The 26,375-nt window shown below is 52.8% G+C and overlaps 10 protein-coding genes across 10 annotated transcripts; 3 read left to right on the top strand and 7 right to left on the bottom strand.

Annotated features, from left to right (window-relative positions):
• Window positions 1-267: 267 nt before the first annotated feature.
• On the bottom strand, window positions 268-925 carry N7532_010662 (putative oligosaccharyl transferase subunit Dad1; the record flags this gene model as incomplete). Its single annotated transcript, XM_056623153.1, has 3 exons — window positions 268-334; window positions 406-581; window positions 683-925. The coding sequence occupies 3 exons, from the start codon at window positions 923-925 to the stop codon at window positions 268-270; spliced, it is 486 nt and encodes a 161-aa protein (XP_056470569.1).
• A 728-nt stretch (window positions 926-1,653) lies between these two features.
• N7532_010661 (putative C6 transcription factor) lies at window positions 1,654-4,238 on the bottom strand (the record flags this gene model as incomplete). Its single annotated transcript, XM_056623152.1, has 2 exons — window positions 1,654-3,576; window positions 3,651-4,238. The coding sequence occupies 2 exons, from the start codon at window positions 4,236-4,238 to the stop codon at window positions 1,654-1,656; spliced, it is 2,511 nt and encodes an 836-aa protein (XP_056470568.1).
• Window positions 4,239-4,934: 696 nt separating this feature from the next.
• On the bottom strand, window positions 4,935-6,257 carry N7532_010660 (uncharacterized protein; the record flags this gene model as incomplete). Its single annotated transcript, XM_056623151.1, has 4 exons — window positions 4,935-5,778; window positions 5,838-5,861; window positions 5,951-5,960; window positions 6,050-6,257. 4 exons carry the CDS (start codon window positions 6,255-6,257, stop codon window positions 4,935-4,937), a joined length of 1,086 nt encoding a protein of 361 aa, XP_056470567.1.
• Window positions 6,258-7,123: 866 nt separating this feature from the next.
• Window positions 7,124-8,569, bottom strand: N7532_010659 (uncharacterized protein; the record flags this gene model as incomplete). The annotated part of the gene is made up of 4 exons (XM_056623150.1): window positions 7,124-7,925; window positions 7,999-8,125; window positions 8,191-8,338; window positions 8,408-8,569. The coding sequence occupies 4 exons, from the start codon at window positions 8,567-8,569 to the stop codon at window positions 7,124-7,126; spliced, it is 1,239 nt and encodes a 412-aa protein (XP_056470566.1).
• Window positions 8,570-9,089: 520 nt separating this feature from the next.
• On the bottom strand, window positions 9,090-9,302 carry N7532_010658 (uncharacterized protein; the record flags this gene model as incomplete). The annotated part of the gene is made up of 1 exon (XM_056623149.1): window positions 9,090-9,302. The coding sequence occupies one exon, from the start codon at window positions 9,300-9,302 to the stop codon at window positions 9,090-9,092; it is 213 nt and encodes a 70-aa protein (XP_056470565.1).
• A 576-nt stretch (window positions 9,303-9,878) lies between these two features.
• Window positions 9,879-12,317, top strand: N7532_010657 (uncharacterized protein; the record flags this gene model as incomplete). Its single annotated transcript, XM_056623148.1, has 3 exons — window positions 9,879-10,930; window positions 10,984-11,261; window positions 11,320-12,317. 3 exons carry the CDS (start codon window positions 9,879-9,881, stop codon window positions 12,315-12,317), a joined length of 2,328 nt encoding a protein of 775 aa, XP_056470564.1.
• A 1,299-nt stretch (window positions 12,318-13,616) lies between these two features.
• On the bottom strand, window positions 13,617-15,543 carry N7532_010656 (uncharacterized protein; the record flags this gene model as incomplete). The annotated part of the gene is made up of 2 exons (XM_056623147.1): window positions 13,617-15,469; window positions 15,528-15,543. The coding sequence occupies 2 exons, from the start codon at window positions 15,541-15,543 to the stop codon at window positions 13,617-13,619; spliced, it is 1,869 nt and encodes a 622-aa protein (XP_056470563.1).
• A 2,841-nt stretch (window positions 15,544-18,384) lies between these two features.
• On the top strand, window positions 18,385-21,824 carry N7532_010655 (uncharacterized protein; the record flags this gene model as incomplete). Its single annotated transcript, XM_056623146.1, has 2 exons — window positions 18,385-20,463; window positions 20,520-21,824. 2 exons carry the CDS (start codon window positions 18,385-18,387, stop codon window positions 21,822-21,824), a joined length of 3,384 nt encoding a protein of 1,127 aa, XP_056470562.1.
• A 427-nt stretch (window positions 21,825-22,251) lies between these two features.
• Window positions 22,252-23,694, top strand: N7532_010654 (RTC4 family protein; the record flags this gene model as incomplete). The annotated part of the gene is made up of 2 exons (XM_056623145.1): window positions 22,252-23,375; window positions 23,439-23,694. The coding sequence occupies 2 exons, from the start codon at window positions 22,252-22,254 to the stop codon at window positions 23,692-23,694; spliced, it is 1,380 nt and encodes a 459-aa protein (XP_056470561.1).
• Window positions 23,695-23,977: 283 nt separating this feature from the next.
• N7532_010653 (uncharacterized protein) lies at window positions 23,978-26,302 on the bottom strand (the record flags this gene model as incomplete). Its single annotated transcript, XM_056623144.1, has 3 exons — window positions 23,978-25,157; window positions 25,210-25,772; window positions 25,868-26,302. 3 exons carry the CDS (start codon window positions 26,300-26,302, stop codon window positions 23,978-23,980), a joined length of 2,178 nt encoding a protein of 725 aa, XP_056470560.1.
• Between the last annotated feature and the right edge of the window lie 73 nt (window positions 26,303-26,375).

The following is a 26,375-nucleotide window of genomic DNA, read 5'->3' as shown; positions in this document are numbered from 1 at the left end:
TATTTTGTACAAACAAACCATGATCATTCAAGCTGAAATGCTAACTCAATCGAACCAAAAACACAAACATCCTATCACTAGAATGAGTAAATCCATCGACCGCCTCTGCCCCAGCCATAGGAAAGCAAAGAACAGTCCAGGCCTTCCATCTAACGGACCAGCGCCAAAGTGTCTAACACACGAAGAGCCGAACCATCCAATGCTCACCTCGACCGATTGCAGATGCGGAGCGCGCCTTCACCCATACCGAGTATTCTTTCCAAGCGTTTAATTGATAAAGTTGATGCAGAAGAAGTGTAGAATAAGGCTGCCGAAGATGTAATCGGCGAATGCTCTAAAAAGGACCAGGATATTAGCAGATTGCCCAGCAAAGCAAAGGTCAAGTCGACTGGGTCTGATACTCACCTTTCGTGCGAGATACCCGTTCCCTCCTCACTCTCTTCAGCAAACCGCGCATTCTTCCCCTTGGAACTAGGCTTACTAACATCAGAGCCGGAGTCACTTGTCTGCATGCGCAGACTGGCAGTCAGAACGAATTGGCCGACGGCGGCGCTGAAACCACTCAGGAAGGCGTTGAAGGGCTGGGTATAGTTAGCAACCATTCATTTCTTCCTTTCAAAAGAATACAAGACAGTTCAAAAGGACCCGATCAATAAAAGCAAAGACAGGACGAAGAACATACGTAATTTCCAGCGAGAACACAGTACAAGAACTGCAATCCGCCTACAAGAACAAGGAACGCCATGAAGGCGTCCAGGAGCATTGTGCGCTGCGGCGTGGTCGCCAGGTACTGCTGCCAGACATGTTGGGCGATTTCAGCGGGCGAGGCATTCGTCTTCAGGGTCGCGGGACCGGAGGAGAGCGGTGCTGTTGTTGCTGGGGTCGCCGCGGAGGTGGTTGTGGCCGCGTGTCGTTTGGCAGGCATGGTGGTGGGCAATTGGCGATCGGTGGTGACTCGAGCTGGCGTTATTGGATTTGATGATTTAGTTACTCTTATTGTATCGGTCAAGGCGTCTTGAGATAGGTGACGGTTGTGGATCTGGTGTGTAATGGCGTGGGGATGGTCCGTTGATGCCAGCTTGGAGCTTCGTTATCAGTGGTCACGTGGTTTATATGCGCCTCCGCTGGTGCCTGCCGAAGACATACTACCGCATCTGTGCATTTTAGAGAATAGGCAAATTGATTGAATTACAGTGGAATTAGAGAAAATCGCTATTCAAAAGAAATTCTATAGCTGCTAGCTAGAACCTTTTGCATATCCTTTCCACAGTGATTTTCCGGTGCCTTTGAAATAAGTGACATACGATGCCTTCAAGGAAGTTTTTTCCCACCCCCGAGTTATACGTGCCGTTATGGGGCAAACGATCTTCTGTTTATAAAATCGGACGATAGCCTCTGGAGAAACGATTATCATCCACGTTGCAGTAAAAATTCACGTATACTTCTGTAATTGTTTCCACATCTTTATAATTGTTTAGAGAGAAGATACTAGGTAATATAGAACACTGAGTGGAGGTAGAACCAACTGGGAGGTATAAACCCAACGAAAAGACCGTAAACACCATATTCATCACATCGTAAGAGCTCAAAAGCCACATCCAGAACTATCTCATCACCAATCCAACATCGATGAAAACGCCACCGGTCCAAAGCCTATGCAAACCATTCCGTAACATTAATACCCTGCGCCGGATCGGGCCCATTCTCATTTTCCACGTCCATCTGGAAATCACGCATGACTTGATCCCATTCTTCCCAGCCAAGCGTACCTGCTTCGGGGATGTTTTCTTCCATTGTAAATGGATTGGTCATGGACATGCCAGGAACAGGCGTGTTGAAATTGATCCCCGTCGGGATCTCGGTGACTGGGTTCGGGGCGGGTGCTGAAGCGGGAGGTTGACTTTGAAGAGTTGAATCGTCGAGCATAGTTGGAGAGAAGAAGTTTGTATCCGGGAAAATATTCTGCAATGTTTCCCAGGGTCCTTGGCTAAGATTGATGTCCAGTGGTGTGGTAGTAGCGGCGGTGGTAGTAGGAACGGAAGTGGGAATAGATCGTTCAGTCGAAGGTAAAGGCGAAGGAACCGGTGTACCATTAAGCATGTGAATACGAGGCAGGGTGTGATGATGCGAGGCGATAAAGTCGGACGTGTGCTTGTACGGTGGGGGATTCGGGCCGAATTTAGCTCGTAGTTCTTCCTGCTGTTTTGCTCTGGTTGCCGCGGCTCGTCTCATCAATGCAGCGAGTGGTCGCCACAGCATGCCCTTTTTGTGCGTGGCTTGTGATTTCCAGTCATTGTAGAGACTGTTGATGGCGTTCCAGGCACGGTCGGTGACGGGGCAGATTGGTCGCACGCAGACTTCTGATAGAACGAATGCGACGCCGTGCCATTGCATGTTGGTGCGGAATAGCCAGCCCCATTTGGCTGTCTTCGGATCGGACTCGAGGAGGCGGCCGAATTCGAGGACCTCGATTGCTGTGAGGAAGAGGCTTTGTCGTGTTGCCTGGGAAACGTTGGTGGCTCGGTCTTTGCGCGTCATCGGGTGATGAACGATGAGCCAGAGTTTGGCGAGGATGAGACGTCCCACTGTTGCTGATGCCCAGTGGATGGGGATGTTCATATCGCAATGCTTGATGTAGCGGTCCTCGACGCGGCTGCTGATGATTTGGATCATCCGCTCACAGCGTTCGATAGATGGGGTAGCAGCGTCCATACGGAACCGACTACCGGGGCATGCATAGTTTGCTCGTCGCAGGGCACATGTAATTTCGCAACGGATGAGGCAGAAAGTGACATCCGTGCAGCCTTCTCGTTCCGTGGGAGTTTCCGTCATTTCCGGGTAGATGTCATCGTCGTTTACGTTCAAGGGAAGACGAGTATCATACATGCTTTCATGGATCAATGGGTCAGTTCCGTGGTCTTCAGATGACCGCACATCCATGAGACAGATATGCCACCACAGACGACGACGCATCTCTGTCTCGAAGGGCTTGAGGGCGAAGTTGGTGCCGTCTCGATGCAAGCCTAAACCCTGAGCCAGGCGAAGAATAAGAGAGTTCATGGACCACACAAACTTGGAATCATCTTCTCTGCGAACACAGATCAGGAAGAGGACTGCTGCCTGTAGGAGTGCCAGACTCTGTGTATTCATCAGATTGGCTTTGGCTAGCGCCTGCTCCACCGCAAAGCGGTACCGCTTGACAGCTGTAGTTCGATCTTCGCCGAGTCGTGATAGGCATTCTTCGGGCTTCAGGCTAACGATGGCAGAGAGGTATATCGAAAAGACAAGCGCTTCAGAATTTTTATCCAGGTGATCTGGATTCTGCGCCGCCTCGACCAGCAGATTGCGGGCAGTTGGTCGGTGCAGAATAGTGATCAAAGGGGCCACGTTTTCTTTATAAACATCCCAAAAAATGGAGACTTTCTGGAAGGGCGGGTGGAATTCTCGCAGGGAGTGAGATAAGGCGTAGAAACCGAATAAGAACCCATCATGAGATCCAGAATGAGATGACTCTGGCGAAGGGATATCGTCTTCATCGGATGAGGAATGATCAAGGATATCTTGAAGCTCTTCAATCTACATATCATTCGTGTTAGTATAGTTACACAAACCTAAAATAGAGTCACCGGGCATAGAGAAAAGCAACATACCTCATCACCAAGACTCGCCCAAAGCCGATTGCTCACATATCGACTCCTGCCTTCATCAATCACCAAGCGTCCAAACTCATTCTCAAACTTGCCAGGCGCAAGTTTCTTCGGATCCGCATCCTCAAACGGACACCCGCCATTCTGGACCTTGCTCTCCACCTTTTCGGCCGGAGCAGACGCAGCGGGAGCCGTACTTGTCACAACAGGTGAGATGGTCGCAGGCACAGGTTGCGTCGGTGACAGACTGGATGTCGACCCACCCCCACTCTCTCCATTCTTTCCACTCAAATGCTCAATGACGCCCTCCAGCCTCCGCAGCCGCGACAGCAGCTCCGCATCGGGCGGGCGCTTCGACTTCCGCGGGGCGCGACCCGGTGGGGGAAAGATACAGTTGATGCCCTGCTTGACGCAATTGGAGCAGGGCGAGCGCTTGTTGCAGCGGACTTTGCGGCGGCGGCAGGTCACACAGCTCCGTGAGCTGGCGTCCGGGGGCGGGCGCGGGGCGGTGGCGGGTACACGCTGGTTCGGGGAATTATCGCTGGCGGGGGAGACGTTCACCCCCTCCGGAGAAGCTGAGTGGAAGGACATGGCCAGGGATCCCACATTCTCCGAACATGCAAAGGCACTTGGAGGACTTGGGGAGGCTCAACAGGTATGGAAGCTGGAGTTTGCCCGATTCTCCAGGGGTCAAACCCACATGTGACTTTTGATTTTTTTGTGAGTCAGCGCGATGTGGACTGTCGGGATATTCGCGTTATCCCCGAAATCCTGTGCCAGCCTGCAATATCCGACCAAAGTCGAGAGCTTGTGGTGACTACAATGAAAAATACGAGAGTGGGAGCTATCAAGGTACATTCGGTGTTTTTTTTGAACGTCTGCTAGTCCCAAGGCTGAAATCAGATAAACGTGGCGTGTACGAGGCCGAGACCGGACGAGGCTTGCGCACAAAGAACGTCCCCAAATCCAACAAGCCATAAAAACAAGGCTGCGACGAGCCCCTGGTCAACGAAAAAAGCCAGACATAAAAGGCAGATCATCATCGAAATGCATTCGCAGATGCAGTACTCCTCGTCAATATATACAGAGCGAGAATGGTAAATAGGTACAGTAAATCGGCCTGACGTATGCTCAAACAGGTATCCCAACGCCGTGTATATGCAGAAAATAGCGGAAATTTCCAGGATCATCATGCTAGAGGTGTAGGCATGGCCGTGAGATGTGACGTATATGCTCGAAGAAATTAGAAATGAGAAGAAAAGTGTATGACGGTGCGCAAGTCACCGATTAAACGGTGTTCTGGCGAGTGGGCAGTCCCGAGCGAACAGGGATAGTGTTGGTGTTACTGCCCCAGGCTCGGCGGAGAAAGCGCCTTGCCTGCTTCTTGACTTCGTCCCAGATCTTGGTTTTCTCGTTGAAATGGTGGCTGGTGGATGTTAGGATGAGGTTGAAATACTCAGGAAGACCGAAAAAAACGTACTCATGGAAGTCGGCGTTGGTCAGCGACTTGGCGCCGTATTCCTCCTCCAGTAGCTCAACGTAGGCATAGGGAATCTTGACAGGGACATCTTCAAAGTAGCTCTCGCGCAGAGGCCAAATCTGGCTCTCGAGATAATGGTGGCGATCCTTGCACATTAGCGCCTCGGTTTGACCGCCGCTGCGCTTCGCGTCATCCTTGCGTACCGCCGTGATATCGATGAAGAGACCGGAGGACATGTCGATCCAGCGGGCATCGATCACATTCAGCCGGTCGCGCGTATCCTTGACCACATAGTGAGGGTTGATCTCCAGCAAGTAAGAGCGGCCCTTGTCTTCGTCGGGCATGTGGAAATGGTGCTCCGTCATGTTGTAGTAATCCGCCAAGAAGTGGATTGTCGGTTCGGAAATTTGCACGTCCAGGTCGTTGTCCCATGGGAAGATCTGTTGGCGGGTGGTTAGCACATGGCCGGATTCCCACGGTTGTTGAAGGCATTGGGTTTGCGGTACCTTTTGATTCCACCACCAGGCCAGCAGCGTTCCGTGCATGATCCAGGTCTCCGCACCGATGGATTCCATCGTCTTCAGATACGTTTGAATCAGGGCGGAGAGGTAGGGAATGACCTTGTAGTCAGGGAGGGGCCGATCGGCAAATCTGCGCAAGTCAAATGTCAGCGGCATTCGGAAGGAAAAGTTGGGTTTCGTGGTACATACCGGCCATCATAGTGATAGTGGAAGCTGCGAAGCACGAAGTTAGTATAGGCGTTTCTTCAGGTTACAGGGTCCATCACAGATGGTGAGATAGCCAGCGATCTTGGGATACATACGAGGATTCAGCTGTACGAGAGGAAGAGAGTCAGTCCTGGTCGCGTGGCCCTGTCGAGGGTTGCCAAGACAGGTGGGCGTCTGAAGATTGCGGGACTTACTGAAGTACTTCGCCGTGGGGATCTCGTCCACGTTCTTATATTCCTTGACGATCTTGTCGCGCACGCTCATAAAGTCGGTGGCCACCTCGCTGCTCTCAGGGGTGACCTGGTTCTCAACCGCCTCCACGCTCGTGTTGCGAGCGACAGGGAGAACGACGGCGGAGGCCACGCCGAGAAGCCCCAGGAGACTAGGGGTCATGAATCGCATCTTTATAGGGGAGTCGTGAGTTCAAACAGGCGACAGGCACATGCTCCGGTATATACAGCGGACCTGGACCGGGGGGTGGGGGTTGTTGGGCCGAAAAAGCGCTGTCGTTGGCTCCGCGCGTACGAAAGGGGACGAGCAAGCGAGCGGAAATGTCGCAACGGCAACACGCAGGTAGGGAGGAAAAAGAGTGACAGGGACAGGAAGCTGTACAGGAGGAGGCTGAAGGGGCGGAGAACAAAATTAGCCATCGCATGCGGCCAGTTGCCCGTTTCAGTGGAGAGCGGATCGGCCCCGAGACTTCCGAGTCTTGGCTGTGGAGCGAGGTACAATGCACATCGAACAGAAGGGGAGACAAGAAAATAGAACTATACAGGAACAGTCGTGATGTCGACTCTACTGCATACTACATAGCATGTTCACTCCGCTTGTGGTTATTGCTCTCCTGTTCTGCTTCGGCGGAGGGCGTCGTATTCGCGGAGAAAACGACGCCACCGCGAAGGATCGGCCCTCATCGGGCAGCGTGTACGAGACTTGGCGATCCGACGCTTCTTCGCACCCTCTGCAATACTCCGGAAATCTCTCCGCTGTTTGTTACAGTATCTAAACCGCTCGAATTTTCTCTATATACTGTGACACGAATTATTCTCATCCTCACCGTCTGAATTGTCTAGACAGTCGGCTGCTATCACGAGGTTATACTCGGCGTCCACGCGGCCCCCAACGCCAACTCCTGATCCTCTCTTAGCCCCGCCTCAGCACGCCTAATAATGCAACCACGGCCATCATTGCCTATCTCTGGGTTACACAAAGTATGGTGTGCAGAAATATTCTCAACAATGGCCATGGCGATGACCACTGGACACGCTCTATGACGAAGTGTCGACAGCATGCCTCATTAATCGGGCTTCTAGCAGAGCAGGCTGTTCCGATAACGACTTGGCACTGTGATCGCACTCTTGGGGCAGCCATACCGAGACCAGCTCGAAGCCACAGTCCTCCAACAGGGTTCGCCATTGCTCCTCGGTTCGCTCCAGGGACGCGAACGAGCCCATCATCTGCATATCAGAGATCACCGAAGACAACAAGACCCCGGACTCCGGGAGCAACGTTTCACTGATCAACAAGATCGACTCGTCGCTCATGGCATCGCGCACACGCCCCAGGATCTGCGCTGCCTGTCTATCCGGCCAGTCGTGCAAAACCGTCCGCATGAAATAGACCCTGGCACCCCGCACGGGCTGGGGTTCGAAGAAGTTGTACCCCTGGGCCTCGATCCCCGGGAGGGCGTGAGCACCCTCAACCACGGCCTGTAGGTCTTGTAAGATGAGAGTGCCGGGCAACGAGGGGAATTGGGTTCGGAAATTCTTCAGATCCTCGCCCTGGCCCCCGCCGATATCGACAATCAGCGCATCGGTATCCTTGACCCCCTGTAGTCGCTTGGCGACCGGGAAAAACTCAAACCAGTCTCGGCCCCGACGGCGGAAGGACGAGGACATGACTGTGTTGAAGGCTTGTCCATAATACTCGTGTGAGCTCAGGAAATCAAAATAGTGGACATCGGTGCCCATGGCGAACTGGAATGGCCCGTCGAATCCATCATTTGGACAGGTCCATCCATTGGCATGGAAATACTCTGGCAACCTCGATAAAACCGTGGTGAAATGTGTACTTTGCGCATTTGATGTCAATACTACGACTGTACAATTCAGGGTTCAGCATCAGGAGCCAAGACAATACTCACCTGTGGATCACCGCTGCGGAGAGAGGCGAGCTGGATACAAAGGCCGCGGCCAATGGAGTCTGGACGAACGCATCTCGCTCCACTTCGCTAACCACATCCATGGCCGCGAGAAATCGGACGATCCGCCCTACCGATGCGCATGAGGATCCTGCATCTGATCTCTCTTTCGTCACGGTTTAAGGATGTACTTACGAACTAACAACGGGTCCGCCCGCAGCTCCTCCGTGAGCTCGTGCACCTTAAACGAGCTCGCCGAGGACTCGACAGGGCCAGCCCGTGCGGCTATCGCGTCAAACAGCTTCAGGTCGACGCCCAAACGGATGGCCATGGCCTGGTGGGCCTGCAAACAAGAGACACAGGGTCTGGTCAGTCGTGTCAATGGCCTTCTTCGAGCTCCACACCGGCATACCGAGAATACGAGGCGCGCCGTGGTGTCCAAGGGGGACTCTAGGCTGCGCTGTAACCGATCACATGCTTGCTGGAGTTGCCGACGCTCTGCCTGCGGTAGGGCCGAGACCGTTGCAGCGGTGGCGTGGAGATGGAGGGCTTCGATCAGGTCGGTTGTCGACATAGTGGAGTTTATCCACGTAGAAAAAACTCTTTTAGAATGGCTTGATATTTGCAGGTACACCTTTCTGTAGTGCTAGTAGTAATTGAGATCTACGAGTGTTCTACATTTATATCTACGCCTTACCTGGTGAATTGACGAGGAAAAGCGAATATCCCGTAGAGACCGAGATACTGCAGTGTGGCAGCAGAATACCCCGAGGCTTCGATTCTCCGCCCGCCTTTTAACTATTAGTGTTAGACTCTCGGGTTCCGCGGACAATTCGGTGATCCACCACCAACGTCGAACAGGCAATCCACCGCGAAGGTCTGCACATCACCCACTCTGTGCCAGATTGTCGGCACACTCGTACCGACTGACTAAGGGTCGCAAGGGCTCCCGATTTGGGCAGTCGGTCGTAGCCGTCCAGACAAAAAGGCATTCTGCATCGCCAGTGGCTGTGGCCGGCGGCGCGCCCCAGCATCTCAACCGCCGCGGTGGAGCGCCATTCTGGCTGACGGCGAATGATTCGCCAGGTTTAACTTTAGGGTTCTGCTCCGCCGTCGCCATCGCGAAGCCTCCGCCGCTGCTTTTCATTGGATCTGCCCCGAGGCAATCGCGCGAGGTTGACGTTTTGGTCGGTCGGTGCCTGTTCCTCCCTAATCCAGCCACCGTTGGATGCCCACGCCCAGTCAGATGCGTCTTCCGACGCTGGTTCCCTCGGAAGCAGTGGGCTCATCACACCCAGGGCCTGCATCGTGTACCTGGCTCTTTCCCTCGCTAAGCCCCGGACCCCAGTGACAGTTGTGGACCTGCGGAATTGGCATGCTAGGCGCCATCATTGTTCCCTCGCCCTGTTACCTAACACATTTTGGGTGATTCATATTCTGCTCGTTTTAAGCTTCGGCCCTTATGCTCTCTTGCACATGAAAGTGAGCCAAGGCGGAATTCCTGCGCGTTTTTTTCTTCTTTGCGTTTCGCTTCGTTGGGTCAGGGTCCAATCGTGCAGATCCAGTGCGGTGACCACACCCAGCACGCTACAACAAGGTCGGATCTATGTGCAGGTTTTCGACGATCGCTGGCTCTTGTCCTTTCCCAGATCTCGTTGTGTTGACCCCGGATGTGGCCTCATCCATGCTCGTCATCAGTCCATACGCGTTCGCGATGAAACGAGTTCCATTCCAATAACACCCCCTGTTCGTCTTTTGTGTCTTGGTGTGCTTCCCGAGTCTTCGCTCCCATATCAAATTTCGTCCGACTCGCCCGTGCATCACTTTTTACAAACCCTTGCGGTCCATCGTGCATCGGTTCCCTCTGACATTACGGTGTGAACATGTCAGAGGCCTCCACCACACCTGGTGAAGCAAACACAGGCCAACCGGCACAGGCACCATCGGCCCAGCTGAACAGATCCTGCGAGTCGTGCAGAAGCCTGAAGGTGCGCTGTCTCCCCAGCTCATCCACGCCCAACCAGTGCCAGCGATGTGCAAAAGGCAAAAAGGCCTGCGTCTTCGTGGCTCCTCAGCGGCGCCGGCCCCGAAAGCGGACCGACTCACGCGTCGCCCAGCTGGAGAAGGAGATGCGCATGATGCGTTCGCTGCTGAAGGATCGGATCCGAGAAGAGAGCGAGCCGGAGTCGGCCGACGGCAGCGAGGGCTCGCGGGAGGACGACGATGAGATGGATTTTCACGACAGTCTGGCCTCCATCCCGGAGGGCGCCGCCAGTGCCTCCGACGCTGTCCATTTCATGGACTACTCGCCCGATTTCATCAATGCCGCTCACTCGGGAATGCATGGCAGGGGTCCTCTGTCCGCCCCGCCATCCTTTGCAGGCCTGCAGGCGGGCTTCTCGCCCGATCCCAGTAAACCTCCCCCGGAGGACGTGGTGGATCGAGGCATCATCTCTCTCGAGGATGCCGAGCAGTTGGTGGCGTTCTTTACCCATGAGTTGGCGATGTTTTTCCCGCTCGTGGTGCTGCCTGCCAGCACGACGGCGGCGCAGTTACGACAGTCGAAACCGATATTGTTTCTCTCTGTGATCGCGGCGGCGTCAATCTCTGTCGATGCGGGACTGGCCAGCGTTTTGAATCGTGAGATGGTGCGTCTGTATGCGGAACGGTTTTTCATCGAGGGAGAGAAGTCGTTGGAATTGGTGCAAGCGCTGCTGGTGATGATCATCTTTTATTTCCCGCCCATCTCGCCCTTGAAGTTGCAGTTCTATCAGTATACCCATATTGCCTCGACGATGGCGCTGGAGATCGGACTGGCCACCAAGCGACGTGTATCGAAGAAGAAAGCCGACCGGAAGAGCAGGAATGAGCCGCATGATGAACATCTGGCCGAGCAGGCGAGAACGGTTCTGGGTTGTTACCATTTGAGCTCGACGTAAGTTTGATCATAATTGCCAGGCCTAATACTCAAAAGTTGACAAAGAATAGTGTCGCCATGAAAACTCGTCGTCCCAACCTGCTTCAGTATAATGATTGGATGGTTGAATGTGTGAAGCAACTGGAACGATCACCGCATCGGACGGACCAGCACCTAGCCATTTGGTTCGAACTGCAGCGAATAAGTGACGAAGCCATGTCCTCTTTTGGACTCGATGACACCAGCTCCTCGTCTCCTCTGACCGAATCCCGCGTTCAGGCCGTACTGCGATGGTTCGACAAGCGGATGGACGCATGGAAGAAGAGCACTCCCAACGATATGCTCACCGGTAAGAGCGGCGACCTACTTGAAAAAAAACCATTCCGACTGACAGCTGTAATTTTCAGTGCCAATGATCCTTGAATATCGATCCACCGTTCTCGCCATGTACGAGCTAGGCGTAGGCGAAGGCTACCGTGATCCCGACGCTATCAAACGCCGATACTTCACTCTCCCCCCACTAGAAGAGGGAGGCAGCACGAAGACCCCCATCCCTCCCCTCAGCGCAATCCGAATCGACATCAACGTGAAATGGATGAATGCGTCGCAGGAACTCCTCGATGCAGTGTTGACCTGCAGCACGGACACGATGCGTAGGATGCCGAATCTGATGTACACCCGCTTCGGCATGGCCATGACTTCTCTACTGAAGATCTATTTCTCCGTACGCACCGGCGCGCTGGGAGAAGTCGTGACGCCCGATGCCGTAAACGTGGGGTACTACCTTGATGCGATCGCGAATAAACTGGGCGAGGCGAGCGGAGGCGGAAAGTTCAAGATTCCGGATCGGTGGTATCAAGTCGTGGCTGTCAAGGGTCGGAACTGGTTGGACCGTCTTGAGAAACGATACTCCGGGGCAAGCGAGGGGACAGCCATGGGGACAGCGACTGGATTGGTTTCAGTCTCTGAGAGCCCGTCGACTGGCACGGAGCCGATCCCATCGTCACGGATGCCAGGCTCGCAAGACCAGCCCGCGCATCTGGACCAGGTCAATCCATCTGTGGACTCCTTCTCAGTCCCAGCTGGCGTCTCGCACATGCCGCCGGGCATGGAGGGTATGCGTGATGGGTATGTCGCCATGGGTGGCGCCGGTATGTGGCCGATGGATGGCAGCCATGGACACGGACATGGACATGGACATGGACACGGGCATAATCAGTTCTTCCAGCCTATGCCTGGTGGATATCAGTCTTCGCATCCACAGGTGACGATGCCGCCGCAGTTCGCGTATGATCCGCAGAGACTACCTCCGCAGGGTGGAGGTATGCCAGGGACGGGCATGGAACTGGATGGCTGGCTTCCTGATGGGAGCATCTTTGGGATGCCTCCTTTGCCGGAATTTTGATGGCATGATCAACACCATTTAGAAAATTGAACTCTTCATGGGACAGGGTTGGGCGAGCACCGCTCTGGTCCCGATTATAAAGGCATGGTCTTGCTCTACGGACAAACCTTATTAGCAATGTATAAAGGCACGCAGAAGGGGAAAATAAAGAATGGGAAATACGAAAGATAATGCAGATAATTTCACTTACCAGAGCGGCCCTCAAGAGAGCAAAGAATAGAGACATGGCCTTGACAAAACCGAGCTGAGTAGAAGAGCGAAGAACGAAAAGAAGTATACACCTCAGTCCATCCGTCCTGGACATCAAAGAAAAAAAAAAAAAAAAAACCCAAACCCCGGTAAATTTGAAAGGACCGTCACCTCGGCACCAGAAAAAAGGCCGTCATTTAGCCTTTAGCATAAACGACTCGAGGGCTGTCCCAACAGAATCTCAGCCAAGGTGGCTGACCCAAAAATCGGCGACAGCGACTGCATTTACCCCATTGAACCAGCGTCTTCGCGAGAACGAGTACGGCGATGATGGCGTCAGCGACAGAACGGAGTGATAAAAGGGTCCGGTCTGCGTGTCGGGTCGATCGTCGTCCGACGTGCGAGAATGGGGGATGGCCGGCTAAATTGCGTGCGGCTTGTTCTTGGCAGGTGGAATGGGAGTTCTGGGACTAGTGTGCCACTTTAACCATTACCAAAAAAAGAGAATCAAAAGGAAGTGGTCATTAGGAGGGAGGGAACTGGTGAGTTTTGGGGGTTTGTCTGTCGCTTTTTTGCTTTGTTGGGAGCGGGAGATTGATACTTGTTTGGGGTATGTGGGCTCTTACAAATGCTCATGTAAGAGCAGAGCCGGAGTTCAGCCGTGGATCTCGGAGATGACTCCAGCTATGTACATCTACATCCAACTCGAACGGGACTGTAGGGGCCAGTTGGGGTCATTTTGTGGGCACGAAAAAGATGTCTCGGTTGTCATGCATGATAGCTCCAATAGTGATACAAGTTGGGATGGGGACCGGTGGAGCCGGAGAATCGTCGACAATTCTCGGCGAATTCGAGTAGATCTCGTGCCGAGTCATGGCAATGTTATTTTTCCATACTACTGTAAAGTTCATTTCGTCGTAATAAAATACATGACTCCTTGAATAGATGAAGGCAAACGGAGGAGAAATAAAAAATAAACCTGTGACCCTCCGTCTCGAACTCATCACGAATCGTAATCGTAGTGCCTTAACGCTTTGCCCAGAAAAGGGAAATGCAGAAATGCAGGGAAATCATACTAAGGCTTAGCAGCCAAAGCTAAAAATCAAGACATTAGAGGATCGAGAACGCCTCCAACGCATCCATAAACCCGGCGATCGCTCCTATCCCCGCTAGACCCCGAGTCGCATTCCGAGTTAAATTCCGCTGCCGCTCCCGAGCGTCATCGCGCCGAGCCTCTTCACGTGAGAATCGACTATGGGAGTGCGACGGGGATCGCTGTCCAGAGCGAGGCGGCGAGGGTCGGAGATTGGATTCAGGCGATGATGAGGAGAGTTGGTAGGCAGATTGGTAGTGTCGTGGCTGGAGCATGTTGTTGCTGTATGTACGGGGACGGCCATAGTGTGCATCAAACTGACCGGGAGGCGTGCCCCGCGGTGATGGAATTGGTAAGGTATTCTGCTGGTTTGATTGGCTAGTAGGTATAGACCGGGGTGCTGTTTTATGATCTTGGCCCGGGTGGTATCTGTAGGGTTGTTGAAATGGTTGCGGTGGAGGCATTTGAGGGTACGGAGTGTAGTTCGGAAGGGGCTGGCTCTGCGCATGCGCTGGTGCCTGCGGACGAGGCGCCGGTTGGCCTGGCGGAGGAGGCGGAGGGAAACTACTGCTAGGGTATGCAGCAGATCGACCGTCAGGGAACTGTGGTGGAGCCCGGGAGGACACGCTGTTGGAGTGTTTCCGGCCGTCGATACTACTGCTAGAATAAGTATTCTTCGGAGGCTGCCGTGTACCACCATTCCTCTGCTCGGCTTCATCACTTGAGCCGGCAGTCCGCGACTTCACGGGGCTGACGGGGCTTTCGCGACGACGGGGCTCATCGGATTCCGAGTCGCTTTCCACGTGGGCTTGATAATTGGAGTATTCACGGCGAAGTCGAGCAGCATGAGCCCGGGCTTCCTGCGAGTGTGGTTTGCGCCAGTCATCGGTCTTGCCCTCGAGGTAGTAGCCGCGGTTTTCCTCGTCGAAATCCAATTCTTCTGGTGCACTCTCACTGTCCGATGAGACAAAGGCCCGCGGAGCGTTGTATTTTCCGGGATCCTTGCATGGGTCACGTAGTTTTGATGGGTCGAGCGATGGTACCCAAGCTAGTAGGAGGCGGTTCATTGCGCTCTCCGAGAGGTGGACCATGTCTTTAGGTGAACGTTCCATATCACTCAACCCTGCATCATTCTCTCCCAGCGTAACCATATGCAACTTGGTAGGATCATTGCCTTTTGTTGCCGCAATAAGAGGTCTTAGAGCCGATGTTGTACTGGAGTAATTCAAGTGGATCTTCTGGCTCGTCTGGTCGGTCGCTGCTTCCGATGCCTCTTGTTCGACGAGATCCCAAAGGCGATCGATTCGTTTGGTCGACCAATATCGCACTATTATCATATTTTGAGCTTCAGCCTTCTCTTGCGCAACGAGATCCTCGGTTTGCAGGACTGGAGAGCTGGCGTTGGAGTTGGGGCTCGAGCCAATTCTAGTCTGCTTGAGGAGGTTGCCTAGCTGCAAGATTCGCTGCAGGACGATGAGACTGAACTTGAGAGACTCAAGGTGTGCAAGCAGGTAGGTAACATGGTGTTTCCGGAAACACCACTTCAGACGTTCTTGCACCGGGATTCTTCTCAGGTCTTCGTCGGTATCGGTACCCTGCAGCTTATCCAGCATATGTTCAATATCCACAAACACCAGCTGTCCCTGGCCAGCGATCTCCCATGCCTTCTCGGTAGCCTCGACAGATCGGTCCAAGTCATCCGCTTCCAATGTCTGACCAAGATGTTTGAGTGTCAAAGCGAAGAGCGAGACACCTTTTGCGATGCTATGGATTTCGATTCGGGACTGTGCGAGCTGGCATGCTGCAGCGTTCAAGAGGAGCGAAAGGCGGAAACCCGCCCCCGCAATACGAACGATGGATGCCTCTGAGCCTGGGCGACGTTCATCGAGTCAGAATGAGTCTCAAAGAGCGAACAAAGCGAGACTTACCTGATGCCATGATCATGGCGAGAAATGGGCGGCAGAATATGTATGGAAAGGGTCCAAGATAATTCAGATCATGAAGCCAGACAGTCAAAAGAAGAGTGGAGAGACGAAGGCAGCATGGTGAAAGTGAAAGGGCGACAGCGACTCAGGGAGGGTCAAGTTGCCACGGCCGAAGACAAAATGCAAGCCGGCTCTATTGGGCGCTCTCATAGGACACGCCCCTCATGGCCTCTACTCACTCCTCACGCTCAGAGCCGCAAGTCGCCTGCATATCACTTGACTGCAACGCCCGTCAGCGTGTCCGAGCCACCCATGCCCATGACGCCATGGCGGGGGATACGGTCCTCCCTTTGGCCTGAAGGTGGTAAACACAGCCGATCACCAGCTTATCCCGCGCTTGGGCGGGTGCAAACCTCTGCTTCCCCGTTGATTCGAGAAACCCGGGCAAAAAGTACCCTGTCGGATCTGGGATGCACTGCCTCGATTCGATGCAAACAAAGCAGGGCTTCGCCCGGGTGGGCCTGGGAACCGTGATCGACATGACGTTCCCCCGCGGTCCGCCGCAGTCTGCATCGCTCGTATTCTTTATCGAGATGGCTCTTCGGCAGGAGGGCGTGCTACGCTGAATGGATGGGAGAGGTATTGATTGCGATCAGAGTAGCTGATAGGCGCAGACACCGCTGTGCGTGGCGGAGTTTTGTTTTCGTGGAAGGGAGTGTTGTGTCTGCGGAAAGTCTGCCGATAGGCGCTGACACTTCGTATTCTGACAACAGCCAGACGGGCCGGCACCGCCTCATGTAAGGTCACTCGGTGTGTACCATCTTCTTGGTGGTTGAACAAAACTTCAATAGGTTATCTTTTTCTTTTTCGAAGGCTGTGCCTTGACCGGTTCTATATCACTTCTAGTAGTATAGATGAACACTCTAACATTCAAGACGGCAGTACAGTTTTCACAGTGACACAAATAGTATACAACGTAAGGTCTTCGATAGTAGCACTGTCAAGATTCTGAGGTTTTGGTTCAAGGTTAACGTATCTTCACCGGGGTGAATGCAGTCAACAATAGGGCTGTTTCTTCTACCTCACACGGGAGCTTCCGACACTCAACGAGTGCTTATTCGCTCCACAAATGCCTTCACCCACCAGTACTGCAAGTCGACAACACGAGGCTGCATCGGATCACCTTGCTCTGATCTTTCCGGAGGTTCGACGGGACTTGGATACTGTCGGGAAGCACGATCGAGGACTCGCCAGGACACGTATAGCCATGTCATCCACAGTAATGGAAATTTCGAGATGGATTTTGCCTAGGCCTAGACACTTTCATGTCAGATATCTTCACACGGACGCAGTGTGGTCCTTCTAGGATACTCCTCCAAAAATTACTACACTAAGTGTATAATGGCACTTTTGTCATGTCCCATCGGATACACCGTTTAAGTCTTAATGTCTATATCTGTTTGGGATGCCTAGGTGACATCGCCGAAGCCACGAAGAAATTTTCGGAGTATCGAGACAGCATTCGGAGAATAGATTCAAGTCATACTTCTTCCCGCATGCAAAATCAACATAATACTATTACTCCCATGGATTGGAGCTCGCAAATCTCCATCCCCTTGCGGTCACGTGGTCTTCCCGCGAAGACACGTGCTAATCATGTGACCGCTTTGGTGAATGAAACGCCTGCGCACAGGCCACCGCCCGTCAGTATAAACGCCGCCTGCCTTCCTAATCTTTGCGTCTCTTTCTCTCCTCTCCAGCTTTCTTTGCCTTTTGGCTTAGATCAAGTGTAGTATCAGTTCTTTTCAGTTTAATCTCTGAAAGTCTTCCCCGGAAGACACTATGATTATTCCAATTTCTGTACCTCGTGGCCTGGCCTCCGTGCTTTGCGCATGCCTCGCCGCACAGTGTCATCGGGCTTACACTACCTCCGATCGACGCGACCTTTTTCATCATTTGGTCGGCTTGTCCGGTCACTCGGAGAAGAATGGTTTGGTGTTTATACTTTGGTGATCGTCTCTAAGCTGCGGGGTCTGGAAACCAGAGGGCAGGACGAGCAGGATCTTGAATGAGCAGGTCCACCCAGACTTGGCCTCGACAAGATGCATGTTTCGAATGATTTAGAGCCGAGAAAGAAATTCTGTATGGTCTCCTTAACATGAAATTTATATGCTGGTGTTGGTTTGTGAAAGGCTCAAGTTTGCGGTAAACACTGGCAGCTTTCTTTGTGGCGACCCTTTTGAAGGCAACAAAGAACCAGTGGAAGCCAGTATCGTCAATAGTTGATGACCAGTCTCATAACACCATTCAGCCCTGTCAGTAGATCTCGGCATACTGCTGTTTGCATTTATCTTCATAGTTGTTGATCTGGCGTTGATGTCGATGTTTTTGTCGCTGTGCATTCCCGCGTTTCCGCTTTCGGCACCGCTGCCTACAAGGCAGTGCTAGCACTGTTATTAGGGAATTTGAGATTCGATTTCGAGTTAAACTTCATTTCCAACTGCCAGTGCTGAGCAGCAGTCAAACCAATTGCATCGACTCCTGCCGAGGCTGTTTCACGGGGAGGTGTCAAGCTGTCAAACAGCCGCCCCGCCATCTCCGCCCCTCCGACCTCCTTTTCCGCGTGGCCACTCGATCGTCATCTGCGGAGATCCCCTCAGTCCGATGACCACCGTCGGGTCCACCACAAGGGAATCGGGGCTGCTCGACATAATCATCGTCTACAATTCTGCCTCGACTGGAATGGGTGCGCTGCCTCCAAGGATCGCTAGGAACGTGCGAGGAAGCGAGGACGCATCGCCAACCCGGAGCTACAACGCCAACACACGACCTCGCAAGGGCTAGCTGTCCATGTGAAATCATGACCGCAGCGGGCGTCACGACCGACAGCAACCCAGAGCAGCTTGCTCCGTCCGCAACTTCTCCAGCAAACACGCCACAGCCGTCCAACGCGGGTGCCGCCTCCGAAGATGGGCCCGGGAAGGAAAAGGAGAGCATAACCCCCGAGAAGGAGACTCGGGCCGCAGATTCCGAACAGCAGAAGTCAGTGGAAGTAGCCCAGGAGTTTGACGATTTCGGTTTACCCATTCGACCTCGTGCGAGACCCGAGACAACCATCACCGATTCATCGCAAGAGGACGCTCCAACCCCCGAAGATCGAGAACCAGTTACAAGTCCCGCAGCCGATACGCAGCCAAAGAAGGAGGAGTCTAGAACCGAGGATAGCAACGAAAAAGCAGAAAGTAGCGCTGGAAATACCGAGAAGCATGAAGACCCAGCAACACAACAAGACAAAGGCTATGAATCGCCGACGCCTGAAGATGCCTCTGCTCGCAAAGCCCAACTCGAAGACCCTGAAGCTGCTACTTCCCCGCGACCATCAACATCAAAGCCTAAAAAGGTCGAGTTTTCGGAATGGTCGCACATGCGACTCGCCCAGCCCAATCAGCCACATGACGAAAGCGAGGAGGAAGAGGAGGACCAAGGGGATTGGAAATCTATGCCTGCGCTCGGAGAGTTCGATTATTACGACGACTATGGAAGATTGATCGCCAAGGGTGCTCAAGAAGATGGCGATGATGCTGTGTACAGCGGATTGGGAGGTGCTGGCAAGGGCTACACCCGAGTTCAGGTCGACGAAGATGCGCAGTCTGCCACCAGTATGGATGAGGACACCAGCTACCTTTTCAAGGACTCAGCGCAAAACTCTGCTGGTCTGGTCGGTGAAGAATATCGTGATTCCGTCAGCCAGCTCCAAGCCACCAAAGACTTTCTCAACGAGACGCAGAAGATCGCTTATGTGGGCGTGGTCCGCTTGGCGATTCACGAGATGACCTTGGAACTGAAGAAGCTTCCCGTGACCAAAAACACCCGCAAGTCACACCAGAAAGCCTTCGATAACATGAGGAAATGGGGCCAGGCGATGATGGGGCGATTGTATATCCACATGGATATCAACTCGGCCGAGCAGATCATGATTGAGCAGCTCGCCGAGCATGGTGTGCATCCTGGAGACTTGATTCGACCGCTTATGCAGAATGCGCGTGTAAAGAACCCCATGGCCGAGAGTGCTGACAAGACATCTACTTCTTCAGTATCGTCTCCTACCTCCAAAGAAGACCCACGGTCGCACCTGTCTGTCGAGACTGAAGCCTCATCTGAGCCTGGCTCCCCTCCTCCATACGAAGCTCATGAGGATGACGAACCTACGGAGGTCAAGACCCCATCGCAAATGCCCACATCAGACCGCATCGACATAGATCTTCGATGGACAGTGTTGTGTGATTTGTTCCTGGTTCTTATCTCTGATTCGGCGTATGATGCACGTTCAAGAACATTGCTGGAACGGGTCGGAGAGGCCATGGAAGTGACATGGCTGCAAATTTCGCGGTTTGAGAAGCGAGTCACAGACTCTCTTGAAATGCAAGAGCAGGCAGATAAAGAGAACTGGGACGAGTCAGAACATATGGAGAAGCGTCGGCAGATGTCTCTGAAGAGGAAATACATCGCTATGGGATTGGCAACTGTTGGTGGTGGATTGGTCATTGGTCTTTCTGCCGGACTCTTGGCCCCTGTTATTGGAGCTGGTCTCGCTGCTGGTTTGACCACCGTCGGCATTGGTGGAACTAGTACATTCTTGGGTGGTGTTGGCGGCACTGCCCTGATTGCTTCAGGTGCCACTCTGAGTGGCAGTGCAATTGGCTTGAAGGCTTCGCATCGCCGCACTGGTGCTGTCCGGACATTTGAATACCGCCCTCTGCACAACAATAAGAAGGTCAACTTGATTGTCACCGTCTCCGGATGGATGACAGGCAAGGTCGATGATGTTCGCTTACCATACAGTACAGTTGACCCCATCATGGGCGATATTTATTCAGTTTTGTGGGAGCCTGAGATGCTTCGAAGCATGGGTGACACCATCAATATTCTCGCAACAGAGGTAAGTACCACTCTTCTGTGGATATCATGCCCGTTCCCGACTAACCCATTCGTAAGGCGTTGGCGCAAGGCCTGCAGCAGGTGTTGGGCAGTACAGTCCTGATGGCCCTGATGGCTTCTCTGCAGTTACCTCTGGTTCTCACGAAGCTTGCCTACCTGATCGATAATCCATGGACCGTCTCATTGGCCCGTGCTCATTCAGCTGGCCTGATCATGGCCGATTCTTTGCAAGATAGGAATCTTGGAAGACGGCCGATCACTCTGCTCGGATTCTCCCTTGGTGCCCGAGTCATTTTCTCATGTCTCAAGGAGCTGGCCGACAAGGGTGCACATGGACTCATCCAGAATGTGTACCTCTTTGGTTCGCCGATTGTGGCCAACAAGGACGACTATCTGAAAGCTCGCAGTGTGGTGTCGGGTCGATTTGTCAACGGATACTCAACCAACGACTGGATTCTGGGATACCTCTTCCGCGCCACTAGCGGAGGTATCATGCGAGTGTCTGGCCTTGCAGCGGTTGAAGGGATCCCAGGACTAGAGAACTTCAACCTGACAGAACTTGTCAATGGCCATATGGACTACCGTTCTGCCATGCCTCGAATTCTGAGAGAAGTAGGCTGGGAAGTCCTGGAGGACGAGTTCGCCGAGATCGAGGACCCGGACCCGGATAACCACGCCGAACGCCAGAGAGAATTGATCCGCGAAATCGACGAAGCTCGCCGAGAAGCCGAGTCCAAACCAGAGAAAAAGCGTTTCGGTCTTTTCAAGCGCGGCAAGATGGCCGAGAAGAAATCATGGGAGACGTACGATATCGAGCGGAATAATGCGTCGAGAGACTCCAGTGATGCAGGCAGTGTGCCGGGTTCAGTACTCTTCGATATCGAGGCCATTCGAGCTGAGCTGGCATCAGAGGCCATTGAAGTAAGGCAGTTGGAATCCACTCTGCCTCCGATGAAGCTCGATCTGAATCCTCCGACGGAGTCACCTTCCACGCAGACGGCCACCCCCAGCGAAAAGGCAAAGGAGGAAGATCCCAAGTCCCTTGAGCCAGCATCTGTTCCTCGAACTATGTCAGAACCAAAGCTGAACACCGACCCACCCGCCGCTTCTTACGAATCTCTCCACAAACCTTCCTCCGCGCACAGGGAGGAAGAGCTTGAAATGACCTTTGATACTTCCTATCATGACCTTCCGCCTCAGAACCAGCATGACCCGCCTTCCCGACCAGCGCTACGAACTTTTTCCACCATGCCCACCATCGGTGCCACGGCAGTCGGCGCCATGGCCCTCGAGCCGAATGCTTGGGCCGACCATGATGATATGGGACATGGAGACGGCGAGATCTCGATGACGTTTGAGTAGAGGATTGTGGTTCTATTTTTCCTTCATTTTTTCCTTGCTTATGGGATTGCTAGAGGAGCATTATTTCCACGGATTAGCAGGTGCAGAGATGATTGTAAATGAGCAGCTGTCATGTACAGAGATAGCTTAGCTAGGCAATAGTCCGATAAAGTATGGAATCGATAAGCGTCTCCGCTGTGGGGCTGTTCTTGGTCGCGTCACGCGTTTCCCCTCACGACTTTAGATTTGACACTCCGCGCCGTTGGCAATCGGCCTAGACGTTCGACCTGTTTTAGATTCCTATGCGATCCGCTCGCTTGCAGCCCTGACCCCCAATTGGACATATTCTCTGCATTGACGCGGTCGCGCAAGCACAGCGCGTCTAATCCCGACACTGTTACACCTTCCATTCGTCCCCCAGCCTCTCCGATCCGCACTGCGCTCGAAAATGGTGGCCCAAAGAAAGCCAGATTCGAGCTATGCATCGAATCGCATGACGCGCAGCAATGGTCCACGAGGCCATTTGCTCTCCACCTTCAACAATGACGCAAGCCCGTCCAGCGACGAGGCAAACCCAAAACCCGAACCCAAAGGCAAGGCTCCCGAGCCTGCGACAGACGACGAGCCGCAGAGCTCCAGCGATGATGATGAACTGCCCGCTCGGCCCGAGTTCCCCAAGCGCATGCCAGAGAGGGGGCCGGCTTCGCCTGAACGACCTGGGGTCTGGAGCTCGCAGGGCCGGAATATACACGCGAGGAAAGGAACGCTGCAAAGAACTTCGAGTATGATGACCGGGGGCGACGAAGAAGATATGCTGTTTTCCTCGCAGCAGTACAAGCGCCCCCGAACGAAGAAATACGGACCGCCCAATTCCTTTTCCTCTCGAGCACCGAGCTCCAGCGCCCGCTCCGTACCAACACCCAATAAGCGCGCAGAAAAATCGAAGCCAAGGCCAAAGAAAGGGAATGGCGAGAAAAAGGACGAAAAAGAAGAGAAAGAAAATTCTCCGGGCTTTAGGTTGCCCCCGGAAGATATTGATTTCCCTTCTACTTCGCACTCTTCTCTCGGCACGGGAATTTCGAAAGATACACAATCACAGGCTCTGGATGACGATTCTCCCCTGAGCTCCGCGCTTGATTCCGGCGATGAACTCTTCCAGGATATGAGCAAGGAATCGGACGAGGCTTCACAGCCGCGGAAGTACCTGTGTCCCATGTGTAAAGAAGAGGTAAATCCAGACCTCCTAATTCGTTTCGAGGCGCAACCCAAACAACGTGTTCGCGAGCAGCAGCAATTCTGCACCTCGCATAAACAAAATCGAGCCGAAAAGGAATGGCAGAATCAGGGATATCCGGATATTAATTGGGACACCTTTGACCAGCGGGTTAAGAAATACTTCCCTGATTTGGAGAAATTGTTGGCACAGAGCAACTCCAGCACCTCTTACTATCATAATATCCTGGCGACGATCATGAAAGACGGGAAAGCGAAGAATTTCCGTCTCACATTGTCTGGTGATGGCGTTGAGACTATTTCGTGCGGATACTACGGGACGAAAGGAGCGGCGAAGATGTAAGCATCGACTCATTTACAGGTGGACCCGACGAGCAAAAAGCTAATCTCAACTACGTCCAGGCTCCAAGCAATCATCGATCGCTTCTCGGCCTCGTTGCGCCGACTAGCTACATCCGACAACATTATCAAGACAGCAGGTGTAGCTGGCTACGCCCAATCTGTCCTCGTCCCGGAACTTGCGATGCGTCTTGTGAGGGATGATATGGGTGTCGATGATGACTCCGCTCGTCAGATCTTAAGATCAAGTATTGATATCGGACATAAGATTAACCCTGCACCGGATGATGAGGTGCCGATTCCCGTTGATGACGACTAGGAGATTATGTTCCGTCGGTTTGCAGGGATGGAAAACAGCATTTTATCGTTTATTCTTGGCATTTTCTTTGTTCTTGCTCCTGTGATTCTATTCATCTTAGCGATTATGTGATATTCACTGTAATAGTTACCTTAAGCTTGAACTTGGCATCGGCATTATTCTTTGTAGGTTAATTCGAACGTAACGCTGTTATTGGATATCTCATCTCCTCGTTTGTCTGAAACAAACTCAATATATTACTCTCCATAATCAACTATTGTAGTTCACATGTGTTATATCTCCATCAAGCTCCAACTGAGATAGCATGCGTGCCACCCTCAGCCTTGATAACCACGTATTCCTCCCCAGAAGTCGCACTTGGTCCGACAGTGGCAGCATCACTAGCACTTTCGATCGGCTTCCCATCAATAATTACCTGGCCATTCTTGAAACCGTGCGTAGGAACACAAACAACACCACTTGTTCCCTTGGGAGTCTCAATATCAAGCACAAAAGTACCATCATCTTCCTTCTTCCACGAAACCCTAACAGGACCCTTCGGCGTACCAACCTGACCCCTCGCCCAAGTAAGATCACCACCATCAATAACAGGACAAATCTCCCAGGTCTCAAAGCCAGGACCAGTAGGCTTGATTCCAAGGACATAGTTGCTCATAAGTGGCACGATACCAGTAGACCAACCATGAGCCATGGAGGTAAACCCCTCCTCATGCGGGGATCCATCAGGACCATTGCCCTCCCAAAACGTAACCTCAGGATCATGGGTCGACATCCACCCATAAAGACGCTTGACCTCTTCGAAAGCCGATCCCGCCGCACCGGGCGTGACAAAGCGAGCTGCTAGCTCGAAGTATGAGAAGAACGCATACACCCGTTCGGAAAATCCTTCTTGGAGAGCGTCGTTGTCGTAGAAGGCGTTGCCATATGAGCGGGCGGTCCTCCTGCCGTAGTAGTCTAGTAGACTGATGGCCTGTGACGAGTTGACGGTGCCAGCGAGTACGGCTAGGCTGTTTCCGTCTTGGGCGTGGACGTCGCAGATTGTGTCTCCTGGCTTATTGGGGCAGGGGCCTCCGTCATAGAAGGCGCCTACGGAAGAGTCCCAGTTTCGCGCAAGGAGCTTGTTGTTGATGTCTGAGGCTCGTGAAGTCCAGGTTTGCTCGTCGGTGTCGTGGCCGAAAACTTTGGCTAGTTGGGCTGCGGACTTCAAGGCATGGGCATATAGTGCGTTGTAGTAGGTGATGATTCCAGAGAGAGGGAGGAATGCGTAGTCGCCGTAGCCGTTTGTCTTGTTTAGGAGGCCACTGGTAGAGGTGAGGTTTTGACCGTAGTAGTTATCGAGAGACTTTTTCATGACATTGTAGTATTGTCTCGCAAAGGATGTGTCTCCGGTGTACATGACCAGGTCAACAGTGCAGACGATCCACCACATAGGGTAGTCATACAAGTCGAGTGTATAGTTGTTGCTGTTATGCCATTAAGAAGTCTCCCGAAAGGAGCAGAGGAGCAGAGACTCACATGCTAGCTGGCGGAATCCAACCATCATCTCTCTGATGTTCAGCCAGATCAGCCAGAATATTTCGAACCGCATCTGGATTATCGTGAGAGAGATATGCAGTAAGTGCAGCAACACCTAAGTCCCCAACATAAGGGTCCCGGTCTCTCTTGGCGCCGTCGAAAAGAACCTCCTTGCCTTCCAGAGTAGGCGTGGCTGAGTCCCGGGGATCGGTCTCATTGGCAAGGAACGTATCAGTCCCCATATCAGCTGTATAGACACCATCGAACCACCACTGTGTAATATCCTCGTCGGAACACTCAAACCATCCAGTAAAGGTATCTGCTGTTCCCAGGTAGGCGGACCACTCGAGCTCAATGTTGGAGATAGATACCGAGCCGTAGGGCTGTGTGTAAGGAGCATCACCTGTGATCGCGTCGAGCCAGATCTTTAGGTATCGAAATCCGTGGAGGCCGTCCGAGCAAACCTTATTGTCGTGCTGGCAGCCAATATGGTCCTTCCAGGTATATGGATAGTTTGCAACGGCAATCCGTAGGCATATTAGGATATGAGGACCCGAGCTGCTCTGGAGTGCATACCTGATCAGTACCGTTGGTAAACTTTCGACTCTATGAACAAATGTCAGCATATGTAATTGATGTATTGGCAGACACTACACACAGCCTGCATGTTATCTGATCTAGTGAAATCACTAGTATTGGTCAGAAACTGCTTCGTTTCCGAAAAAGCCAGCCTCAACCCACGCAGGCCCTCCGAAGAATTGGTCGATCCTGCAAAGTCAATAGAAACAATCCCAACAACATTCTGACCAAAATCAATAACAAGACTCGGGATATCGTCACGCCCATCCTTGCGCGTCAGAATAGTCGGAGAACCCTTCGTACCAAACAAGCCATCAGGATTGACCACACCTCCAGTAGTGTTGGCCGATAGGCTAGACCTGGGTTTGACAATTGACTTATCCGGCGAACGAATATACTTGTGCCAGTCGGTGCCTCCGAAAGATAGATTGCGCCTGGTGAGAGCGGCAGCATGGCAGCCAGCGCTGGCTACAAGCGTTGCGGCAATTGCACCCTTGAGGAATGAGATGGTCATGATCTTTTCGAGTGTCCAATGCAACGTTTCGCTCTTTGACCTCACTCCGCATGGGTGTTTTGTCTGTTTCTCA

The sequence above is a fragment of the Penicillium argentinense genome, assembly GCF_028826775.1.
Source record: "Penicillium argentinense strain IBT 30761 chromosome Unknown utg000010l_segment0_segment0, whole genome shotgun sequence".
NCBI classification, from domain to species: Eukaryota; Fungi; Ascomycota; class Eurotiomycetes; order Eurotiales; family Aspergillaceae; genus Penicillium; species Penicillium argentinense.
This window is presented reverse-complemented; position numbering and strand designations above follow the sequence as displayed.